The sequence below is a fragment of the Mytilus edulis genome, chromosome 5, assembly GCF_963676685.1.
Source record: "Mytilus edulis chromosome 5, xbMytEdul2.2, whole genome shotgun sequence".
NCBI lineage: Eukaryota > Metazoa > Mollusca > Bivalvia > Mytilida > Mytilidae > Mytilus > Mytilus edulis.
In genome coordinates this window covers 5511108-5534717 of record NC_092348.1, presented here as the reverse complement: position 1 = coordinate 5534717, position 23610 = coordinate 5511108, and the positions used below count along the sequence as shown (strand labels likewise).

Here is a 23610-nt window from a genome sequence, read left to right as displayed (position 1 = left end):
TTAAATTATTTATTCATTCATTCATGCACAGCAATGGAAACAAATCAAATCAAATCAAATAATTTTATTGGTGTAAATTCCTATACAGAAATGATACCAGCTGACATTTACAAAATACAAATACAAATACAAAAATAAACAAACAAACAAAAACAAAAAACAGATTTTCTCAATGATAAGAGATACATATTTTATATCTACATTGCGTGGAGGTGTTATTCATACTATATTATTAATTCAAGCTATTACAATAAGCTTTAATACTATAAAAGCTCTTAGCAACAATATGTTTGCTTTAAATGAATGTTCAAATCATACATATCGCTTATTCCAGCTACACATACAGGACTGAAACAACTATCAAAATTATAAAAACGAAAAAAGTTTAGACATTCCCTAAATAATCAACCAATTTTCCCCTCAAAAGGGTCGGGCGGCCCCTCCCCCTAAATTCGCCTCTTTACCACAATAACATGTAAAACTATAAATTTAAAATTGAATTAACCAACTTGAAAAATAAGTGAAATATCTGAGTAATTAATGCAGCTAATTACATGGGAGATAACTCTTCCTTTTTTCGCGGGAATTTAAGATGGAAAGGGAAAGCGAAAGTAGATTTAATTCACTATTTTTTCTGGAAACTATATTGAACTTTGCACTTTTTGGAAATATGGACAAGGAGAAGCAAAGGACAAAAAGACGAGTATATTAGTCCCTGTTACAGTATATTTATCATGCAAATGAAGATCTAGAATTCTGTTACAGTACTCTTTGAATTTGAGTCAGGTAAGCTTTAGTACACGGTCAGTATTTCTAGGGATATCATTTTTATTGTAAAAATCTTTTTTTGTTTTCGGTTAACACTTTTCCTCAATCATCAGTGTGATTTCGCCCAGGTAGGTGAATGAAATAAAATGTACTTAGCTACTGGTGTAATTACAACTTCATAGCAATATTGATTAATATTGTTTTGAACAATAGATATTATGATAAAAAAAAAAATATATATCTAAATGTCAAATATATCTCAAATTACACTTTATACCATTTTATTTGCTTTCTTTAAAAAAAAAAAGCAAAGCAATACATGACATGGATCAGAGACTGCTGACTAGTCACAAAAAAATTGAAGCTGAAATTTTGTTTGCTCTTTTGTTTTCATATTTTGTGTCAGCCTTTTGTTTGTATTTAAAAAAAAATTGTATTTGAAAAAATCAACCAAAAAAAATATTAAGACATATATTAAAATTTTGAAATCACTTGTAGTATGGGGAGGGTAGAAGGGGTCTTGATCCCGAAATCCCGGCCTTTAAAACACGAAATCCTGAGGTCAAGAATTTAAATAGATTTAAATCCTGACATCCCGAAATTCGAAAAAAGGATATCTGGATCCCGAAAGGGTCAATCCCGAAATCATGAGCTTAAAAATACCCAATCCAGGAGTCCCGATAAAGGTCCTATCCCCCCTCTAGTATTGAGGAACACAAATAAATGTGAACATATAGAATATAAAGAGTAGTTGCATTAACATTTATATATATATATATATTTATGTTTTCTAGGATCCTTTAAAAGGGAAGAACTTGACTCTTAACATTCTTTTCAATAATGTTTACCTGTCCAAGTTGTGAAAGTGAAGTCAAGCAAGGACAGAAATTCTGTGGAGAATGTGGTTCAAAAATAGATCTCAGTATTTATTTAAAGACTACAGTTAGTATTTGCCAAGGACTAAAGAGTGATGGAACACAGTGTGGGACAGAGTTAACAACAGCAGTGAAATTCTGTCCAGAATGTTCCCCACTAGTACCAAAAGGTACATGTACTAGACTTTAGTTTTCTTGCTTCGTCTACCTTCATATCTGAGTTTAACCTTGTCATTTTGTGAGTTTTGTAGCCCTGTTCAAGAAGTTTATTAACTTAAGATATTGGCCTGATGTTTAATTTGATTTTTTTAGTAAAAAAGAAGGAGAAGATATCAAACTAGCATGAGAGTAAGAGTGAAGAAAAACAGGACTTCATAACGTGTAAAATATAACAAAAAGACAAACAACAGTCTGCAAAACACTACACAAAAAATAAATTGTTAGCAACACTCAAAAGGTGCTGGTGAACTCAGATGCTCCCAAAGTGTCAGCAGGTCCTGCTCCACTAATGACACACCTTCTGTTTTATGTTGATAAAATCTGTAAATTAAATAAATCCAGGTAAAGTGGATGGCTATTGTCTAACACTAAGACATCATCAATATATAAACCATTGGTATGTATGCAATTATTTTAACCCTAGAACAAGTACTGTATGTTTAGAAAGAAATTAACAACTTGTTTTGACATTGGATATGTCTTAACTGAAACATGATTTAGTTGATATAAAAAAGAAGATGTGGTATGATTGCCAATAAGACAATTTTTCACAAGAGATCGTTCCCCAGAATGAGCCTTTTACCATTTTCATTTAGTTATCATTGTAAGAACCATTTATCAAAATACGTTCTATTAAGAAGTAATATATCATTTCAGATATAAATGAACAAGTAGATAATGATGCTGCAGATGGATCAGTTGAAGGACCTACTGACAATGCTTCTCTTCAGCATGTTCAGGAAAGTATTAAAATTACTGAAGTGGCTGTCAGTAAATTAGATTCTAAAGATCCTCAGACACCACTAGATAGTTCACAACCACAACCAAATCCATTAAATATGCAAGGAGGACAAGCATCCCCAGACAGTTTACTACCAAATTCAGCAGGTATGCCAGGAGGGCAAGCATCAACAAACAGTTCACAATCAAATCCCTCAAATATACCAGGAGGACAAGCATCAGCTGACAGTTCACAACCAAATCCAGAAAATATGCTAGGAGAACAAGTATCAGCCGACAGTTCACAACCATGTCAAGCAAATATGGCGGATGGACAAGCATCAACAGCCAGTTCACAACCAAATCCAGCCCGTATGCCAGGAGGACAAGCATCAGCCGACAGTTCACAACCAAATCCAGCAAATATGGCGGGAGGACTAGTATCAACAGACAGTTTACAACCAAATCCAGCAAATATGGCGGGATGCCTAGCATCAACAAACAGTTCACAACCAAATCCAGCAAATATGGCAGGTGGACTAGCATCAACAGACAGTTCACAACCAAATCCAGCAAATATGGCAGGAGGACTAGCATCAACAGACATTTCACAACAAAATCAAGCAAATATGGCGGGAGGACAAGCATCAACAGACAGTTCACAACCAAATCCAGCAAATATGGTGGGAGGACTAGCATCAACAAACATTTCACAACCAAATCCAGCAAATATGGCGGGAGGACTTGCATCAGTCGACAGTTCACAACCAAATACATCAAATGTGGCGGGAGGACAAGCATCAGCTGACAGTTCACAACCTTGTCAAGCAAATATGGCAGGAGAACAAGTACCAGCCAACAGTAATATAGCCTCTAAGATTCAACAAAATGAAGCCAAGCTGATTGAGAATAAAACCAATCTAACACAAAGTTTGACAGGCAACCAGTCTGGTAAATCATATTCAGTAAATAAACATGGATTGGAGTCTGTACATTCAGAGGAACCATCAAGTTAGTCTGCAATATATATTTTACACTTTCAATCACTATTTTGATCTCACCTGATCCAAAGTGCTGATGTGAGCTACCTCCATCCCTTAAAATTTCCTCATCCTTCATCTATCTTCTTTGGTTGTCATCCTCCAAACTTCCGTGAACTTACTAAATTTTCTCTGAAACAACTGCCTCACCTAATTCGAAAGCAAACTTCATGTTGGTATTTATTTTATTGCGAACCCAATTATACCTTTCCATAGATTCACCTGATATTTACCTGTCCATTTAAACTTTAGGCAGTTCTATTGTCCCATCTAACAAATACAATAGGTATTGTTCTCTGTGTAGTTTATTCACTCAGACCTTTAAATTTCTTGTAAGAGAAATCTATCACTCATTGATTAATATACCTGAGTAAAAAGTTTATCTGCTAAATAGATAGAAATAACAGGTCTACCATTAAAAATGCATGGGATTTTGTGTTTATTCAATTATCAAAATATTTTTTTTTTCAATCTGTTCAAAATAAACACTAATTTAATCATACAATGATCATTTTTTTAGTTTTTGTTAAGTAATAGCATACTTTTAAGAAGGCCTTAATATAAATATCATAATTTTTAGGGTTTTAATGTCAAATGTTTTTTAAATGTAGGAATAATGTTGAAAATTTTGTCAGAAATCAACTTTTATCTATCTTTGCATAAGTGTTTACATTCAACAGATTGAATATACATAAATATAAACTCGCATGCAATTTTTTATAATGGTAGACCTGTTATTTCTATCTATTTATCAGATAAACTTTTTACTCGGGTAGATAAATCAATATGTGATAGATTTCTCTTGGAAGAAATTTAAATGTCTCAGTGAATAAACTACACAGAGAACAATACCTATATAGTGGTTATAGTTAAGTTTTTGTGTTTTGGTCTGTTTTTCTTACACTGTATGCAATAAGTCTACTATATTTGGTGCATGAAATGATTGTAAGGTGAACATGACTACTGGTAGGTGGCAGGTGGCATCTGACCTTGACCTCATTTCCATGGTTCAGTGGTCAAAGTTAAATTTTTTAGTTTTGGTCTTTTTTTCTAATACTATATGCAATAGTTCAACTATATTGGGTGTATGGAAATATTTTATTTTCTTTATATCAGTTGCGCAGGTTTTATTTGACCCTTGACCTCATTTTCACGGTTGATTGCTCAGTGTTAAGTTTTTGTGCTTTGGTCTGTTTGTTGTATGGATAGATAGATAGATACTTTATTCTCTACTGGCATGGTTCATCTGACCTTGACCTCATTTTTATGGTTCAATCAACCAATTTTTTCCCAGAAAAGGGGGGCCTGGGCCCTCTGGCACCCCCTCCTAAATTCGCCTCTGTCATTGGTCAATGTTTAGTTGACTTGGTTAATGTTGAGACAGTTGTAATAAAGCTTTATATTTAGGACTTTCAACATAATATCAATGATTAGTAAAGAAGGCGAGACATTTCAGCGTGTGCACTCTTGTTTCTTTTTCTTATCTGGAAGCAAATTATTAGAGCTATCTTCTCATATTTTATCTTTGAATTCTATGTCGTAGTTTTTTTTTATCACAAGCAATTGGGTTTTCAATCCATAATCTATACAAAATCTGACAACATGCCCAACCTGTAAAAAGAAAATAGCCCAGTGACCCATACTTTTTGTTATATTTTTGAAAAAGGCATGATATAGACTACATTTGACAAATTATTAAAGAAATCAATAATCAATATTGTGTCTATTTTTGCCCCAACTGTTCAGGGTTGGATCTCTGTGGTGGTATACGGCTGTGCATAGTGAAGCAACTTATTTTTAAAGTTATATGTTTGCATTTTATCAGGAATTTATTATTTTTTGCAGAAAAATTCAAGTCAAATACAGAATCAGCAGAACCAGTTCAACCCACAAATGCTGAAGCTAGTGAACAACAGCGACCTGTATTTGGTGGAGCAATGAAGGACTTAAAAAAAGAGGATGTTCAAGAGGGTGCAAACTCTGAGTTGCCTTCAAAGAGATTTGAGGGCTCTTTTATTTTTCCTGGAGGTAAAACTATTGAATCAGGAGATAATAATCAAAATAATGATGGATCGAAACAACAGAACAATGAACAACAGCAGACTATTGGTCAATCACCAAGTAATGATGGACAGAGGGGAGCCAATGATGGGAACCAAAGTAAAGATACTGAAGATAAAAATGGTAATTCAGGGGATGCTGGTAATAAGGAGAATGCAGCTGGTAACAATAGTGCAGATACATCTGATAGTGATAGTTCTGAAGAGGAGGTACAAAGAGTACAAGGAAACAAGAAAAGGAAAAAAGGAAAAAAGAACAAAAAGAAAAAAGAGGATAAAAAGAAAGAAAGAAAAGAAGAAAGTAATAAAAGAAAACAGATAAGTAAAGACAATAAAAACCAGAATGAGAATTTGTCTGAAAATTTGGAAACAGACAACAATGGTTCCAAGACTAATGAAACACACAACACCACCAGTGGAGCAGAAACTCCTGGCGATAAGGTTAGTTATTTGATGTTTAAGTTCTTTATTCTTCTATATTGGCTACTTAATTCAGTATTCATGATAAAGAAGAAGATGTGGTAAGATTGCCAAGGAGACAACTGCCCACAAAAGACCAAGATGACACAGAAATTAACAACTATAGGTCACCGTAAGGCCTTCAACAATAAGCAAAGCCCATACCGCATAGTCAGCTATAAAAGGCCCAAAAATGACAATGTAAAACAATTAAAAAAACACACACATGCAGATAACTTTCTTTTGTACAGAATTCTAAATGAATATGATTAAAGGGAGATCTTGTTAAAATGTCAAAAGAAGACAGCAAGCATTATCACTAGAGAAAAAAAGACATCCCAATGTCAACATCTTAAGCCTTACATATTTCTCTCTTTTGAATCTATAGACAACTTGTTTATTAAAAGGAGACTTCTTAAGAGAATCTTAAGAGATTGTGATCAATATACAAGATAAGTTGTCGTTTTGCAATGATTTTCTTTTTATGCCCCACCTACGATAGTAGAGGGGCATTATGTTTTCTGGTCTGTGCGTCTGTCCGTCCGTTTCACCCTCCGTCCCTTCGTCCGTCCGTTCGTCCCGCTTCAGGTTAAAGTTTTTGGTCAAGGTAGTTTTTGATGAAGCTGAAGTCCAATCGACTTGAAACTTAGTACACATGTTGCTAATGATATGATCTTTCTAATTTTAAAGCCAAATTAGACTAGACCCCAATTTCATGGTCCACTGAACATGGAAAATGAAAGTGCGAGTGGGGCATCCATGTACTTTGGACACATCCTTGTTCTACTTGAGCAATTGAGAAGGCAACTTTCCCATCATAGATTTGAAGTTGTATTTTTTATTATCATTTTTTTTAGATTTATTTTTCACAGAAAAAGGTGTAAAAATATATTTTCATTGGATAGTTTTCTTGACAATTTCTTAGAAACACATCTGATAAATGAATTGAGTAGATTTAATCCTAAGAAGAATGGCTAATTGGAACATAAGCATGGCTGCATATTTGTACACATTATTTCTAACTAAGAATTCTTTTCATTTCAGAAGGAAGAAGGAAGAAAGACTTTTGCAGATGTAGCTGGTTCAAGGTAAGGCAATTCAATATTTAAAAATTTCACTTAAGGAAAAGCTCATGTTATTGAGTGTTTTTTCAGATTTTGATAACATTTTATAAGCATTTAGAACTTATTGAACTCCATCTGATTATTGAAAAAACAAAATTGTGAAGAAATTTATTATTAGAATGTATGTGAAACTAACAAAAACTACATTTTTCACTTTAAATTATGCTTTCTCAAAAATATTTCTTTCTTGGCTGTTTTAAATATACTGTTACGAATTTACTGTTTATGAATATTACAATATTTCTACAGTTATATATTTTCCGATATCTCTATGAGTTTCCCATTTAATCTTATTATCGTTGAAAACTGTATCTAAAATCATCCCTTTATCCTTGGTTGCTATCAGACACTTTACCTGTACAATTGTTGCTAGGGTGCTCTCTTCGAGGTCCGTGTTCGAAGTATAAATAGTGGGTAGCTATTCAGTTCAAGTTGTCATTTATATCGGAGACGTTGATAGAAGAAGAATAAAAAGGTAGGACCGCTAATATTTAGCAGGATTAGTCAAACAAAGTGGAGTGTTTGAAACCTGCTGAGAGGATATAGATAGTTTTGGTTTCGTAGAAGTTGTATAAACAGGGTTAGTGCTAAGGTTTTGCGTTCCACATCTCTCACTATTGCAGTGAGTGTTGGCTGTTAAACTATACCTTAGTGCTACCCTGTTCCAACAGTTTTATAAATATATTTTAATAAAGTTTCATATGTCGAAAGTTTACAACATTTGGAATAGTTTTCCATACATTTGTTTTGACACGTTTCAGCCTGTTTGATACATTTAGGTTTCAGCCCCATTTTATAGATTTAGGTTTCAGCCAGTTTGATACATTAAGGTTTACCCCCGTTTTATACATTTAGGTTTCAGACCCGTTCCATACATTTAGGTTTCAGACCAGTTCCAAACATTTACTTTTCAGATCAGTTCCAAACATTTAGGTTTCAGACCAGTTCCAAACATTTAGGTTTCAGACAATAGTTCCAAACCATCTGACCAGTTTCATACATTTAGGTTTCAGACCAGTTCCATACATTAAGGTTTCAGACCTGTTCCATACATTTAGGTTTCAGACCAGTTCCATACATTAAGGCTTCAGACCTGTTCCATACATTTAGGTTTCAGACCAGTTTCATACATTTAGGTTTCAAACTAGTTCCATACATTTAGGTTTCAGACTGTAGTTCCAAACAGTAGGTTTAAACAGTATCGAACTGAAAGTGTTTCAAACCGTTTAAATTTAACAGGTTCGGGTTAGGTTGATAGGTGTTGAAATTCGTTTTATGTAGTATAGTATTTTTTTTTATATTTTATAATGATAGTGTGAACTTTTATTGACTTTAGAACTTTTGAATTGCTTTTCAAATCCCAGGAAACTGGTACGAACCCGAGGATAAAAATATCTAAAAGTCCCTGCCTGCTTACACGTTACAATACAATGCATGTTTTCTTATATCAGTTTGAAAAAGGGGGGTGAGTGTAGTTACAATTACAACAGGACACAAATGATAATTTCAACTACAAAAAATGTGAAAAAGCTAATATATGCTGGTTTTTTTTCGAATTTTTAGGATACATACCTGCCAACTATAACTATTTGCGGGAGATTTCCCCCATGGAGGCTACCAAATGGGAATTTTGAAAGAGCAATTTTGTCCACAATTGGACTATAAGAGCCATCTTGCACATAAAACCCCCATGGGGATTTGAGGATACAAGAAGTCTAATAAGCATAAGCAGGAAAACATGTGCAAAAAATGTCAATATCATTGCATGAAAACAACATATTTAATACCATTTAGATAGACCAATTTTAAAGACAAAGATATTGGATTTGTCATTATTTGCCAGATAATCCTGCTATTGATATCAAAATGGACAAATTCTCATTCAGCCTTTAAAAACGAGAAAAATCCTAATTGTTTTTGGTCATCCTTTGTTACTTTTAACTTAATGTCTTACCTGTTTGGATGGATGCAGTTCATTTAAAACTTATTATTATTTGTTTGAAGAGAGTGATATACACTTTAATTTTTGTGTAAAAGCATTGGTGTATAGTAATCAGTAAGAATATTTTTTTTAGTGCCAAAGAGGGTGCAAAACCAGCAGTAAACAAACAAGGATCAAATACCTTTATTGATGTATGTTTCCATGCCATTATTTCACCAACAATATTGAACCCTCAAAAAGACTATGTGGTTTTGGCATTTGAGAACTATGGAGGTGGATGGAATAACCAAAAATACAAGTTACAATTAGAAAGGTATTGAGGTGGCAGCTCCTATTTTGGACCTCAGGTTTAGATATATTAATTTGTGAAACAGTATTTTTTTATAGAAAAAGTATTTTTCAGTATAGAAATACAGTTAATAGATTTATGGTTAAGCAAACCAATGATTGTCTAAGACTTGTTTCAGTTAACAGTTGTTGCTTGACCTTCAGAATGAGCTATTGTCAAAGGTGTAATGCCATTTTGGCTAGCCTATGGGCAATAGATAGGTCTTTTGGTCAAACCAAACAGACGTTGAATCAGTCAATAACTGTATAATTTGGGGGTTTATAATGGAATTTCACAGACTGTGGATTCACTTATTTTCACATTTAAAACAATGGCACATTATCACGAAAGCTGATGTTTTATTTCAAAAGTTCATGACTGGTATTCTTTAGAAATTCTATTGCATTAACAGCAAAATGGTGACAGCGCATGGTCACTTCAATTGATTAAATATACAGTTATTATTTTTTTTGCAGACCTAGGTCAGATGGATATATAGTGGGCACAGTAACAGTTGGATTTCCAAAGCATATGTTGACAGGATATTCCAGTCAAACATTTTGGTACAACTATCGTGTATATCATGGAGGCACAAGTAAAGGGGATATTTTTGAATATTTTTACAATTGTCGAGAAGAAATGACTGATATTGGAATTTTTAGAAAATTATCAGTTCCAAAGGAATATTTGTCTAAAGGTAATTAGTTTTCAAAACCATACCACTAAGTTCAAGGAGTTTAAATGCTTTTGAAACTCATTCCTCTTCCATTTATATATTTTCACGACTGCAAAATATCGCTTTCTGAATTGTCATCATCAAAAGACACATTTGGTTTCCGTACAACAAATTTAGTATAAGTTAATGGATCTCTACGAAATTTGACCCGAAGGTTCATTAACCTAAAAGGAAGTTTGGGATTGATTTTGGGGATTGCATTGCGTACAGTTTAGGAATTAGGGGCCAAAAACAGGCATTTTTGTAGTTTTCAGACAATAGCTTGTTTGTTTGTGCATAGATCTCCCTGACATTGTACCACAGGGTTCCATATCTCAAAAGGAAGGCTGGGATTAAGTTATGTGGTAATTTCCCCAAACATGCAGGAATCCAGGGTAAAAAAAGGGGCAAAAAACAAGCATTTTTCTAGTTTCCAGACAAAATAATAATGAAAATATATATAGAGTGCCCTATATAAAAAATAAAAATTTCTGTAGGGCGCTGTAGCTTGTGTTTAAGTGTATGAATCTCTCTTAAATTGTACTACAAGGTTCCATACAACAAAGGGAAGGCTGGGATTGAGTTTGGAGGTTATTGCTACAAAAAAAAGGGGGGTATTCCAATTTTTTTCAGGGGGTCATTTTTTTCCCAAATTTTTTTCAAATTTCAAATATTTTATCATGTATTTTTCCATTCAGCAAAAATTGTACACAGCAAAAGATTTAACCTGCACATTTTATCAGGAAATCGTGATAAAAACCCTGATATACAGTAGACTCAGTACAGTAGAATAATGGGTTTGTATACGCCTGTTTAAGGAATGTATTATGGTATAGAGTTGTCTGTTGGTCTGTGTGTCTGTTTGTCTGTTCTCAGCATGTCAGACAATAACTAAAAAATGTTTGAACCAAATTGAATGAAACTTTAGTGAATTATTTATATCTATTGAGGTAAGCTTCCTTTCGATTTTTATAAAGTCAACATTTTAAGTTTCAGTTATTGGGTTTTATTCATTAAAAAAAGGAAAATTTCCAAGTTTTCTGACAATAGTACAAACTGATTTCAGAAGTTTTTATGAAAAAAACTTGGGTGAATTGTTTTCATTTATTGAGGTAAGCTCCCTTTCAATTTTTATTAATTTTAGATTTTAAAAGTTTCCCAATTATTGGATTATATATATTAAAAAAGGGGTGATTTTTCAGTTTCAGACAATATCTTTAAAGTGATTTGGTGACTGGTGTATACTGATAAAAATAACCTCCCTGTAGTTTTTCATAAATTTCTGATATGACATTGAGAAGTTATTGAGCTATTTTCTAAACGTGACAGGCGTATCATATGCTCATGGCGCAGCTGTTAATTTTTTTTTTTATACTAACTTTATCAGCATGAATATCAAGGGAGCCCTTAAGGCTAGCTGATATTGGAGCTTATGAAAACAGTTATGAGATTCAAGCTTATCCATGATCTTAAACACATTAGATCAAAGGGAAACTCAACAAATTGCCAATAAACGAAAAGAAATGATAGTACATCTTCAAATATGCAATATGCATCTTTAATTTCATTTCAGGTATTTATCATTGCTATGATGGGGTTGTTCGGGAAGATCCAAGATTTGGAAGAGGTATTTGGGATAACATGAAAGCTTCTGTTAAAAAGTTGTTTGGAAAGAATGACTTCGACAAGTTACTTAGAGAAGACACAGAGTTAGCAATATTGGCATTTCAACCAGCCTGGCAGTTAAAGTCAATGCAGTCTAATGGATTTAATGGAGAAGAAATGATATCACAAATTAAACATATAAATGAAGGTTTAAGGAAAGTCTATGTCGGAGAGATTAAATTGTATGATGGTGGAGCCTTTGATTATATGTTTACAAAAGTAAGCCAATTACATTTTTATGGCCTTGGTGGGGGCATTAAGGTTTACCCTTGTCCCTCTGTATGCCTGTTCAAACTTCCTGCATTTGGTTTAAATACTCTTACTTTAATTTGCCTTACCAAAATATAATGAACCTTGTAACAATGCTAATATAACCACCAAACACAGATAAAGATAAACTGTAAACAGCAATAATTTTCAGCAAAGTAAGATCTAGAAATATAAAAATATAGTATATATGCCAATATACATAATTAACAGCACCTGATGATATTTCATAGCCTGACTGGTTTCGGTCCAAAAAGTACCTTCATCAGAGGTAGAATGGAGGATTAATGATTGCACCCTATTTATATAGATATGTTAACCGGCAGTTCAGAGTTAACTGGCGGTTCAGATTTAACCGGCCGTTCAGAGTTAACCGGTGGTTCAGATTCAACCAGCGGTTAAGTTAACCAGCGGTTCAGATTCAACCAGCAGTTCAGAGTTAACCATGGGATTATAGTTATCCAGTGGATAAATATGTAACTGGTTGATGTCTAAATAGGTTCAATTATCCTTTCAGTGAAAAATCCCAGTGAGATTTTCCATGGTGACTGTAATCTATATTTAGCTAATGTTCATGTTACAGTAACTACTAGGAAGTACTATTCCAAGACTTGATATTTAGGTGTATCATAAGCCAAATATCAAGACTACATGACAACCATGAAATACTATTTTTAGACTTGATATTTAGGTGTATCATTAGCCAAAGATCAAGATCACACAACTACCATGAAATACTATTCCAAGACTTGATATTTAGGTGTATCATAAGCCAAATGTCAAGATCACATGACTTGAATGGAATACTATTCCAAGACTTGATATTTAGGTGTATCATAAGCCAAAGATCAAGACTAAATGACCACCATGTACTTCTTAGATTATTAAAACACCCTTTACCCAATGCTACCCTAGAGAAAAAAATCAGTGGAATTACACTGGAATACCACTGATATTCCATTGTAATTTCCACTGGAATTCCAGTAATTATCAATGGAATAATTTGGCTGGAATTCCACTGGAACTACATTGGCTTTCCACTGGAATTACAGTGAAAATTCCAGTGTTATTTCACTGGATTCCAGCCAAATTATTCCACTGATAATCACTGGAATTCCAGTGGAAATTACAGTGTTATTTCACTTGTATTCCAGTGGAATGCGAATGTAATTCCAGTGGTATTTTGCTGCAACTCCAGTGGAATAACTACAGTTCCAGTGGAATTGCTACTCTGACATATAAGCCCTATTGCTGGCCTTATCACTACTTCTGAGAAACACAAAATATAGTGATTCATCATATGATTGATCTGATCATATTCAAATAAATAACATTTTTAACATCCTATCCATGAACAGAAAAATGTCCTGCATGGTTTGTATAAGTAGAATAAAAACAGTGTCTATATGGTCAGCTTAAACTGTACCCACAAACTGATTAACTAATATAAAAATTATGTGTGATATATAAACTTCTCTTCCTTTCTGTAATTCAAAACTTGCTGTCTCTGTACTTCCAACTATAATTGCTGAATAAAGGTATTAAAATGGAGTCTGCATAAAATCTGTTTCATATCATTGCTGGCAGCTCATATTTAATCCCCTAAAAGTACAAAAATATCCACAAAGAATCAATTGTTCAAGAGATAATGATTGTATGAAGCAATAAATTCAATAGAAACAGCATTATGCATCTTAAATTGCATTGGAATTTTAAGTTAAACTCAAATTAAGTACCCCCCCCCCCCCCCCCTTTTAACCCTTGAAGATAAAACTGGCGACTTAAATTATTATTTACGTTTCACCAAGTTAATTTACGATGAATATTATTCACACAATTTAATTTCTACATATCAGATTATCATATATACCCATGTACCATTTACATGTCAGATTACAATATGTCTGTTATGAATGTGACAACAATATATCAATTTATCATTCTTCATTAATTTATTGTCTGCCTAAACTTTCTGATGTTTTGCTCAGATTAAGCCGACCGTGCGAGGGCTGAAAAGCCAGTCAAGGTCGTTAAACACCACCACATATATATACCGTCGAAAATCCGACCGTGCAAGGGCTGTATAGCCAGTCAAGGTCGTTAAAAACTTCCATTTGTTGTACCGTCGAAAAGGTACCTATGATACTCATTTAAACGTGTGCTGTAAGTTATAAATGTTACACCTTGTCATAACGCAATAAAAAAGGAGAGTTATGAAACGAAATTGACAGGTGAACAGATATTACAGCCTCGGACTATTTATTGACCGAACAATTTGTAGGTTACAGTTATACAAATGAAACAGTAATTTTAAATCATTTCAGATGACAAGGCCCATTTTTCGAGAATGAGTTATAATGATATAATTATTTAAATACAACAATACCGGCTGGTATCCGATTTCAAGGAATAACCATTTAATATAATGCAAATCTGCTGGGTCTTCTTAATTTGGCCGGTATGGTGGGAGAGGCTGTATTCAGATAAATTTCAATATATAAGAAATAAATAAGGGTGATGCATTAAAACATTTTTGAACAGAATGGCAATTTAATTTTTTTTCTTTGCACGTTGCTGCAGAAGTTGTCATTAAAGCAACAATTAAATTGCCTTTCAATTAAGACATCATAATTATTTTGACTAGGTACAAATGAATTGTACTGAGAATAGTCATTAGAATATAATATAAATACTTTTTCTACCCCAAAAAATGGCCATCAGTATCTAAATGATAAATCATGCAACCCAACAATGTATTCCAGTGGAATTACAGTGGTAAAATTTTCAAATGTCATTATTCCAGTGGAATTACAGTGGTAAAATTTTCAAATGTCATTCCAGTGGAATCACCAATCAAATTCCACTGGAATTTTTAGTTTTAAATGATTTACCAGTGGAATTCAAATGAGTCACTGTAAACCAGTGGAATTCCAGTGGAATCAACTGGTATTCCACTGGAATTCCATTGATATTTTCTATGGGGTAAAGCCCAAATCTGGTTATATCATCAGGTCACATGTTTATCGTATAATGTCAAAATGTTTACTGTAACATGAACATTAGTTAAATATATATTATTGTCATAAATATCATGTCATTCACTTATGTATTGTAAAAATGTATGTATGCACCGTAGTTTGAACACCAAAAAGATCAATAAAAAATAATAAAAAAAATATTTTATAGGTTTTACTTCAACACTTACAGACAGTTATACATGAATTGGATGTAGTGAGCAGACAAGAACTGACAGATGAAGCTAAGAGCATGTGTTTACTCACAGCTGTGACTCTAACACACATTATTATAGAACATGGAATCAAATTAGAACCCAAAGAAAGAAGAATGTTATGTGAAGCTTTGTTGCCAAGACCAGATTTTGAAAACAAATCTTCTCAAGATGTTGAAGATTTGAAGACTTTTCTTCCTAAACAGTTGAAGTAATAATACTATTATGATTAATTTTAGTAAACAATGCATGCTAGAAATAGTACAACCAAAATATCTAAATAATAAGTTTGACTGATTGATTGTTGTTTGATTTTTGCTTTACATCCACAAGTTAGTTTGATGCAAGCTATTTAAGGTGGTACACACTACTACAGGGAGATAACTCTGTAAACCTCAGCTGAACAATTTAATTACGTTCTATTGTTTAGTAAACAAATTATGTGTGTTAGTAGTGAAAAAATACTTTTTATGCCCCATTTATGGGCATTATGTTTTCTGGTCTGAACGTCCCTCTGTCCGTCTGTTCATTCGTCCGTTAGTCTGTCCAACTGTCCCCCTTCAGGTTAAAGTTTTTGGTGGAGGTAGTTTTTGATGAAGTTGAAGTCCAATCAACTTGAAACTTATTACACATGTTCCCTATGATATAATCCTTTTAATTTTAATGCCAAATTAGAAATTTTCTCCCATTTTTATGGTCCACTGAACATAGAAAATGATAGTGCGGATGGGGCATCCATGTACTTTGGACACATTCTTGTTTCTACGTAAATTAAATCTATTTTAAATCAGAATTGACAATTGTTTTAGCTGAAAAGTAATTAAATAATGAAGACAGTTGTTTTAGAATTTTAATTTCTTTATAATATTAGTTCTGAGCTTGTGATTGATAGCCATGTGTTAATTAAAAACACGGGTAACAAGACTAGTGATCATGAGAGCGATCATTAGCCAATATTACCTGAGGCATTGATATAGTTATTAGGAGGGCCCTTAGGATTATAACACTATACTGGAGTGGCAGTTTTATTACAGGAAGGGGATAACAAAACAAAATCAAGTTTAAAATGGCGATTTAGAGACTCGATCTCAAAGAAATGACCGAAATTATTTCTGTTAAAAAAATAAAATTTGTCCTAAATCCCAAGTACTGGTTTAGGACAAATGCTTTCAGTTTAGGAGAAGACTGGCTAATATGACTGTTTCTGGACCCTTGGACCGTCACTCTTGCTCTTGGTGCTGTTTCAAAACAATCTGTTAAAATTTTTCTTAGGTTGTGATCAAATGTGTGCTAAGGGGTAGAAGTTTTAAACCTTGTTTATGTCATAGATAATGCATATTTTTAGGTTAATTTTGTCATATAACACACTAGAGTCAAATGAAAAACAGACAACAGAGAATTCTTTCTCTGGGTGTGCTGACAACAATATATACCTTAAGGGCATATGATACAGTTTTGATCCAGTATTTACAGTTTGATGAAAATTTCCATATAGGCTAGTTTTTGCCTGATTAAATCAAGTATGTAATAAAAAAATATACCAGCATGTGCTACTTTTTGAGTTAAATGAGGTCGAAATTGTGTATATTTGCTTAAAATTTGCATTTGTGGCCGTATTTTTCCTTTTGAAAGAAAGCCATAACTTTTTTGTTTAAAAAGATAAACACAAATTGGATTTTGTTAAATTATTTGTAATTTCTGTATTTTATAAGTATCATAAAAAAATATGCATTTTTCTTTCAGAAATAAGTCATATTTATCAAATGGTCATGAATTGAGAAATAAACGTCATTTTTTACTGTATATTTATTCAAATTATCAAATTTGGTCCACATAATCTCCCTGCAAAATGAAACAAAATGTCGTTTTAAAAAATAGGGGTCCATGCACTCGTTTTCAAATTAAATCAGTTTGAATGATAAAAATCAGTCGAAAAATGCATCTTTTTCTGATATATCACAGTTTGACGTCGCAAAAATAACATTTTACATTAGCAACGTCATTACCTCCCCTGTAACTGTATCGTATGCCCTTAACATATGCATTATCTTGCCTAAATATATAATTATATTGTCTAAGAATATTATTTTCTACATAGATATCCTGGAATTGTATGCTCATTTTGTATTGATAGAAGTGGGATATTCTATACTTAAACATTAAGTTATAACATTGCCCTACGACTCGTTTAAAATGTAAAATAAAATTCATTAATTTAATCTAGATACATGTATAATAAACGTTAGAAATCACTGTCTAGTTGAATAATAAATGTTATAATAATTGCATGAAGAAACAAGCAACTGAATTACAATTACATCAGAACCTGTTGAAGTCCTATTTATTATATTTTCTCTGTTTTTAATTGTTGATTGCAGAGCACATCTCTAGTCAGTAGTTTAGTTATGTTCTTTTAATTGATTATTCCTTTTTTACAGAAATGTCTCTACTTCAGTGTTGAATTTTGCACGTGGCTTAGCCTGGTGGACTCCAGATCCAAGCTGGATGTTCTGTGTTCCTGTCATTCATTTAATGTTCAAGTATAGTGTTCCATTTGAAAATGCACCACCCAAAGTAGACCATGCTAATAATACACCTGTTTGGTGGGGTGTCAGTGACTTTGGGGGTGATCATGAGTATTTTAAAGGAAAAACAACTTGGGAAAGGTAAATTTTAAAATTAAGTGTCATCAAATCATAGTTTCTGTAATCTTAAAGAAATTGAGAATGCACTTAAGTATCACCTATATGGATAAATGCATTATTCTTAACTCAATAAAAACTTCAAGCTATAAGTGTTAGGTATAGCCGAATTCAATGCAAAACATTCATTTATAATTGCATGCACCAATTTGCGCTAGAACAGTTAATCACATAGTTTTCCCATGCAGATTATTTTAGAGATTTTCTAAGAAATTGCCAGTAAAGACATTGATTTATGTGTATATCCATGGAGGTTTTTAATTTCAAGATTTTAAAATTGAGAAATAATGTGTGTTTGCAGGCCAAAGGATGAAATAATAGATAAGCTGAAACCATACTTTCAAGTTGATTATCTTCTTCCAAGAACAATGTTAGCATCAATGAAGCTGGAGATGATACACACTGTTGTCACAAGTCACTACATTCCTCCTGAAATATCACTGGCATCATCGATTTATTACATGAAAGATAATAAAAATCTTGTAAGTATATGACAATAATTTCATTTTGAATGTAACACGTCTTTTGATAGGCTGACGTAGTTTTGTTTCTTAGTTCATAGACATAATTTTGTCATGGGACTGTGAAGTCATCAACGTTTTTCATTGTAAACTGCAGTTTAAAATGGAATTTAGAATTAAATTATAAGAAATGACTGTAATATTTTTTCTGTCTTTTCAAAATACCATAAAAAAATGTGGTGCACATTTAAAATAACAGCCTACATGGTTGATTCATTGTGCACCACATTTTTGATGTTATTTCTTCATAGACAGAAAAATATTACAGTCATTCCTAAAATGTTTTGAATGTTACATCATTTGAAAAATTTATCATCATAATGCTATTTGCTGCATTATTATACCCTCTGCTTAAAGTCAAATCATTTTTTTATATGATCAGAATTTGTTTTTATTATTTGGTCGTATATTGCTATCACATTGTTGTCGTCGTCTTCAGCATCGTCCGAAGAAGGATGGTTTCTGGATTATAACTTAAGTATAAGTAAATACAAAGCAATAAAATTTAAACACAAGGTTTATAACCACTAAAGCTTGGGATTGATTTTGGGGGTTATTGTCCCAACTGTTAAGGAATAAGGGGCCAAAAAAGGACCCAAATAAGCATTTTTGTAGTTTCCAGACAAGAACTTGTGTTAATGTGTATGAATCTCTCTGAAATTATACCACAAGTTTCCATACTACAAAGGAATGGTGAAGATTAACTTTGGGGGTTATGACTCAAACCATTTTGGAATTAAAGGCAAAAAAAAGGGGGAAAATGTTTTTTCTGGTTAAAGGACAATTGAGACAATTTAAAAGCAGTGTAAGGGAGGTAATCGAAGTCAACTTAAAAAACAATGTGTGATTACCTCCCTTACACTGCTTGTAAATTATGTACTGAAAAATGATAATTTCTCTTAAGGTGATTAGCAGTCAATTTGTTTTTAGCAGTTATCATTAATTTAAATTAAATTTAGCCATGACTATGTATATGATGGGACAAAAAAAAATTAAATATAAATTTAAATCATATAACCAATTGAAGTTTCTTTGTCTTTATTCTGTGTCAGAAACCTATTGTGTGTTAAAAATTTAATTACAATTCAAAATCAAACCTGTATCAAGTGTGAATATTGTGTCCATTTTGGCCCCAACTTTTCAGGGTTGGACATCTGTGGTCATATCAAGCTGCGCTCATCATGGCATTATTGTGACTGTTACAAGGTTGTGGGGACGTAAATGAAATTTAGATGTCTAGTGGAGATTGGAGATTTTTTTTGGGGAAAGAACAAACAAGCTGTTTTAGTTTAGTTTAATGAATCTTTTTTGTCTTTATTTTTCTTCTTGGTTAAAATGGTCACAAGTTGCTAAACCAAATAATGAAATAAAACCTATCAAATGAACTTCTTCATAAAACCTGATGAGTGATTATATAGTTTAGTATTTCTGTTTGTAGGGATTGATTAAGAAGATAGTTCAGCATGTGGCTAAGCAGTGTTATGATGATACTCCAGATATGTAAGTAGTAAATGAATTCTTTTTCATGTAAACAAATTAATGGTAAAAACTTTAACAATGAAGGGATGATGAATCTTGAAATTTGGAAATGTTTTCAACTACGACTTTGAATCACTGCTGCTGTCAGTGTAAAAGTGTAATGTAATATATCTGTTTAATAAATTTTAATAGCATCAAATTAAAGTCGTTGTTTATACAACTTAATTCATTGTCAGTATTTCACTTTTAATCATCCAAGCATGTGTCTTAAACTCGGCACAATGCGTTTGCCCTTTTCCGTGGGACATTTGCGCTTTTATTTTTGGACACTTGCACTTCAAATCATAGGACATTTGTTCCTTTTACATAGGACATTTGCGCTTTTGCAATATTTGATTTTTATGACTATCCTCCTTTTTTATCCGGGCTTGGAAACAGCAGGTTTTGACCTGGCATAGTTTAAAGTTTTAAAATGATTGCTTAACATATTTCATAGCACATTGGTATATGTTTAAAAGTCAATATACAGCTACAACTAGTAAATGTAAACATTCTAAAGACATAAAAACACGTACAGTTACACACTTATTGCATAAGTTTTTCAGGGATACAGACCTTTGAACCTTAGATTCAATTAATTTTTTCTTCAATCTTGCACTAACTTCAGTATTCCTGGATTAATTTCATTCAAACTTTACAATATTATTTGGACTGATGAAAGGAAGCTACTTTTCTTTGGGCCAGGTGAGCTTTTCTCATCACTTTGCGTCCGTCGTTGTTAACTTTTACAAAAATCTTCTCTGAAACTACGGGTCCAAATTAAACCAAACTTGGCCACAATCATCAATGGGGTATTTAGTTTAAAAAATTTGTCCGGTGACCCAGCCAACCAACCAAGATGGCCGCCATGGCTAAATATAGAACATAGGGGTAAAATGCAGTTTTTGGCTTATATCTCAAAAACCAAAGCATTTAAAGCAAATCTGACAGGGTGTAAAATAGTTTATCAGGTCAAGATCTATCTTCCCTGAAATTTTCAGATAAATCAGTTTAAAAAATAAGTCAGGTGACCTGGATAACCTGTTGTTAGGTTGCTGCCCCTGAATTAGTAATTTAAAGGAAATTTTGCCGTTTTTAGCTCACCTTTCCTAAAAGGAAATGTGAGCTTTTGCCATCACTTGGCGTCCGTCCGTCGTCGTCGTCGTCGTAAACTATGTCAGAGATCTCCTCTGAAACTACTGAACCAATTACAACCAAACTTTAGAAGTATTTATTAGGTCAAGGTCTACCTGTCCTGAAATTTTCAGCCGAATTGGGTAACTGGTTTTTCAGGTATAATGCCCCTGAATTGATGATTTTGAAGAAATTTTGCAGTTTTTGGTTATTATCTTGAATATTATTATAGATACAGATAAACTGTTAATAGCAAAATTGCTAAGCAAAGTAAGATCTACAAATAAGTCAATTTGACCAAAATTGTCAATTGACCCCTTAAGGAGTTATTGCCCTTTAAAGACTTTTTTCACAATTTGTTCATCATGTTGACTTACTTTAAAAAATCTTCTCCTTTGAAACTGCTGTATCAATTTCAGCCAAACTTAGGCTAAATGAGTTTCAGAGTATCTAGTATAAAATTTATATTTTATTTCCTTGTTTGTCAAGAAACATAGCTCCTATGGCTAAAATAGAACATAGGAGAAAATGATTTTTTTTTTGCTTTTGAAGAAAATAGGACGATTCAAAGAACATTTAAATAAATTGAAAAGCCAAAATAATCATTGATGAGAGATTTAACCAAAAAAATTAAGGTGAGCGATTCAGGCTCTTGAGAGCCTCTTGTTTGTTATTATCTTGAATATTATTATTGATAGAGATAAACTGTAAACAGCAATAATGTACAGCAAAGTAAGACCTAAACATAAGTCAACATGACCAAAATGGTCAATTGACTCCCTAAGGAGTTATTGCCCTTTATAGTCAATTTTTAACAATTTTCATCAAATTTGTAAATTTTTACTAACATTTTCCTCTGTAACTACTGGGCCAAGTTCATTATAGATAGAGAGAATTATAAGCAGCAAGAATGTTCAGTAAAGTAAGATCTACAAACACATCACCATCACCAAACCAAAATTATGTCATAAATCCATCTGTCTCCTTTGTTTAATATGCACATAGACCAAGGTGAGCGACATAGGCTCTTTAGAGCCTCTTATCGTAGAGTGGTTGTATCGGACACAAATTAAGGCTTAATAAATAAGAACGTCTGCTTGCAATGATACATGTATTGAACTCTGAAAAGCTAACGTCACAACAACGGTGACGTCGTGTACATAGTGAGCGGTAGCGGGAACACCTCATGTGCAATTCTTAACATTCTGGGGGCCCGCAAATGAATTTAATTACAATAAAATGAAAATAAATTATGAAAAATTTCACTTTGAATTACTGTCTCTGAAAACTTTGAATAGCTTTCACTGTCTTTGATAATGAGCACGAATGAAAATAAAACTATTTCACAGTCTGTAATAAAGCACGATCAGTTAACAGTCCATAAAATTAAACGATAGTCTCATTTGGTCCACATTTTTATCTTTTCTTTTGCATCGGTCTTCGGTCGTCAGGAGGGCAGTATTTGATCACGATCCTATATATTCTTTTGTTGTCAGTTCTAGCGGATATAATAATTGCGGTTCCTTTTTAAGTCTTTTAATAACATTTTCTTTTCTCAATTTTGAAATCTCTTTGTTCACTGGTGAAGGTGTGTGGTCATCTTTCCGGGATACAGCATCGACATGTCTGTTGTTATGGTTACTTGTCTTCTGATATGAATCTAATACTTTCCTTCTCCCTGTCCTCTCGTCAATAGGTTCAATGCCAAATGATTCTGTCTTCCAAAACTTCTCCGGGTTGCATTCTTCTGTATTTTGTGATATCCTCAAATTCATTGAAGATGTTTGCTGGTTATTGTATCTTGGTGTACTGTGAAGTGGTCCTGATAATAAATAACCAATTTTGGATTTCATGGCAGTAGGTCCCTCGCCTCTAATAATATGGTTTTCTACAATTGACCAATAGTAGTCGGCTCCTACGAGTAATGAGATGTGAAAATTGTCGTTCGCGGTAACTGGATGCGCGAGTTCTATTCCTGATAAATACGGCAAGTTAGCGGCTTTACGGATGTACGTTTTGAGCGGTGCAGCGATTTCCGGTACGATCAATACTCTGATCGGCAATTGTCCTTCATCTGTTAGCAAATAAATAATACTAGTTTTTAAGTGTCTAATTCTTGTACTTTCTGCACTGTCCCCAAATCCGGATAGGTTTAAAGTTTCTGTGCCAGTAATTGATAACTGTAATTTAACGGCTAGGTCTTCTGTGATGAACGATCTCTGTGCTCCTTCATCAAAAAGAATGTTGGCATCTGAACAGTGTCGTCCCGATCTTACAGGGTTAATTGCAGTTTTGAGCAAAACATTTGTGGTTGCATGTGATTG

At 33.1% G+C, this 23610-nt stretch overlaps 1 protein-coding gene across 1 annotated transcript in view; it reads left to right on the top strand.

Annotated features, from left to right (window-relative positions):
• The first annotated feature begins 655 nt into the window (after window positions 1-655).
• The window catches only part of LOC139525344 (E3 ubiquitin-protein ligase rnf213-alpha-like), a 147683-nt gene continuing 124728 nt past the window's right edge, over window positions 656-23610 (top strand). The window contains exons 1-12 of the mRNA XM_071320555.1: window positions 656-786; window positions 1563-1813; window positions 2520-3593; window positions 5468-6123; window positions 7186-7229; window positions 9341-9520; window positions 10012-10232; window positions 11824-12134; window positions 15369-15622; window positions 17850-18077; window positions 18415-18595; window positions 20073-20134. Coding sequence (XP_071176656.1) covers window positions 1609-1813; window positions 2520-3593; window positions 5468-6123; window positions 7186-7229; window positions 9341-9520; window positions 10012-10232; window positions 11824-12134; window positions 15369-15622; window positions 17850-18077; window positions 18415-18595; window positions 20073-20134 — 3416 coding nt within the window. The 5' untranslated portion in view covers window positions 656-786; window positions 1563-1608. The remainder of the gene's footprint in view (window positions 787-1562; window positions 1814-2519; window positions 3594-5467; window positions 6124-7185; window positions 7230-9340; window positions 9521-10011; window positions 10233-11823; window positions 12135-15368; window positions 15623-17849; window positions 18078-18414; window positions 18596-20072; window positions 20135-23610) is intronic.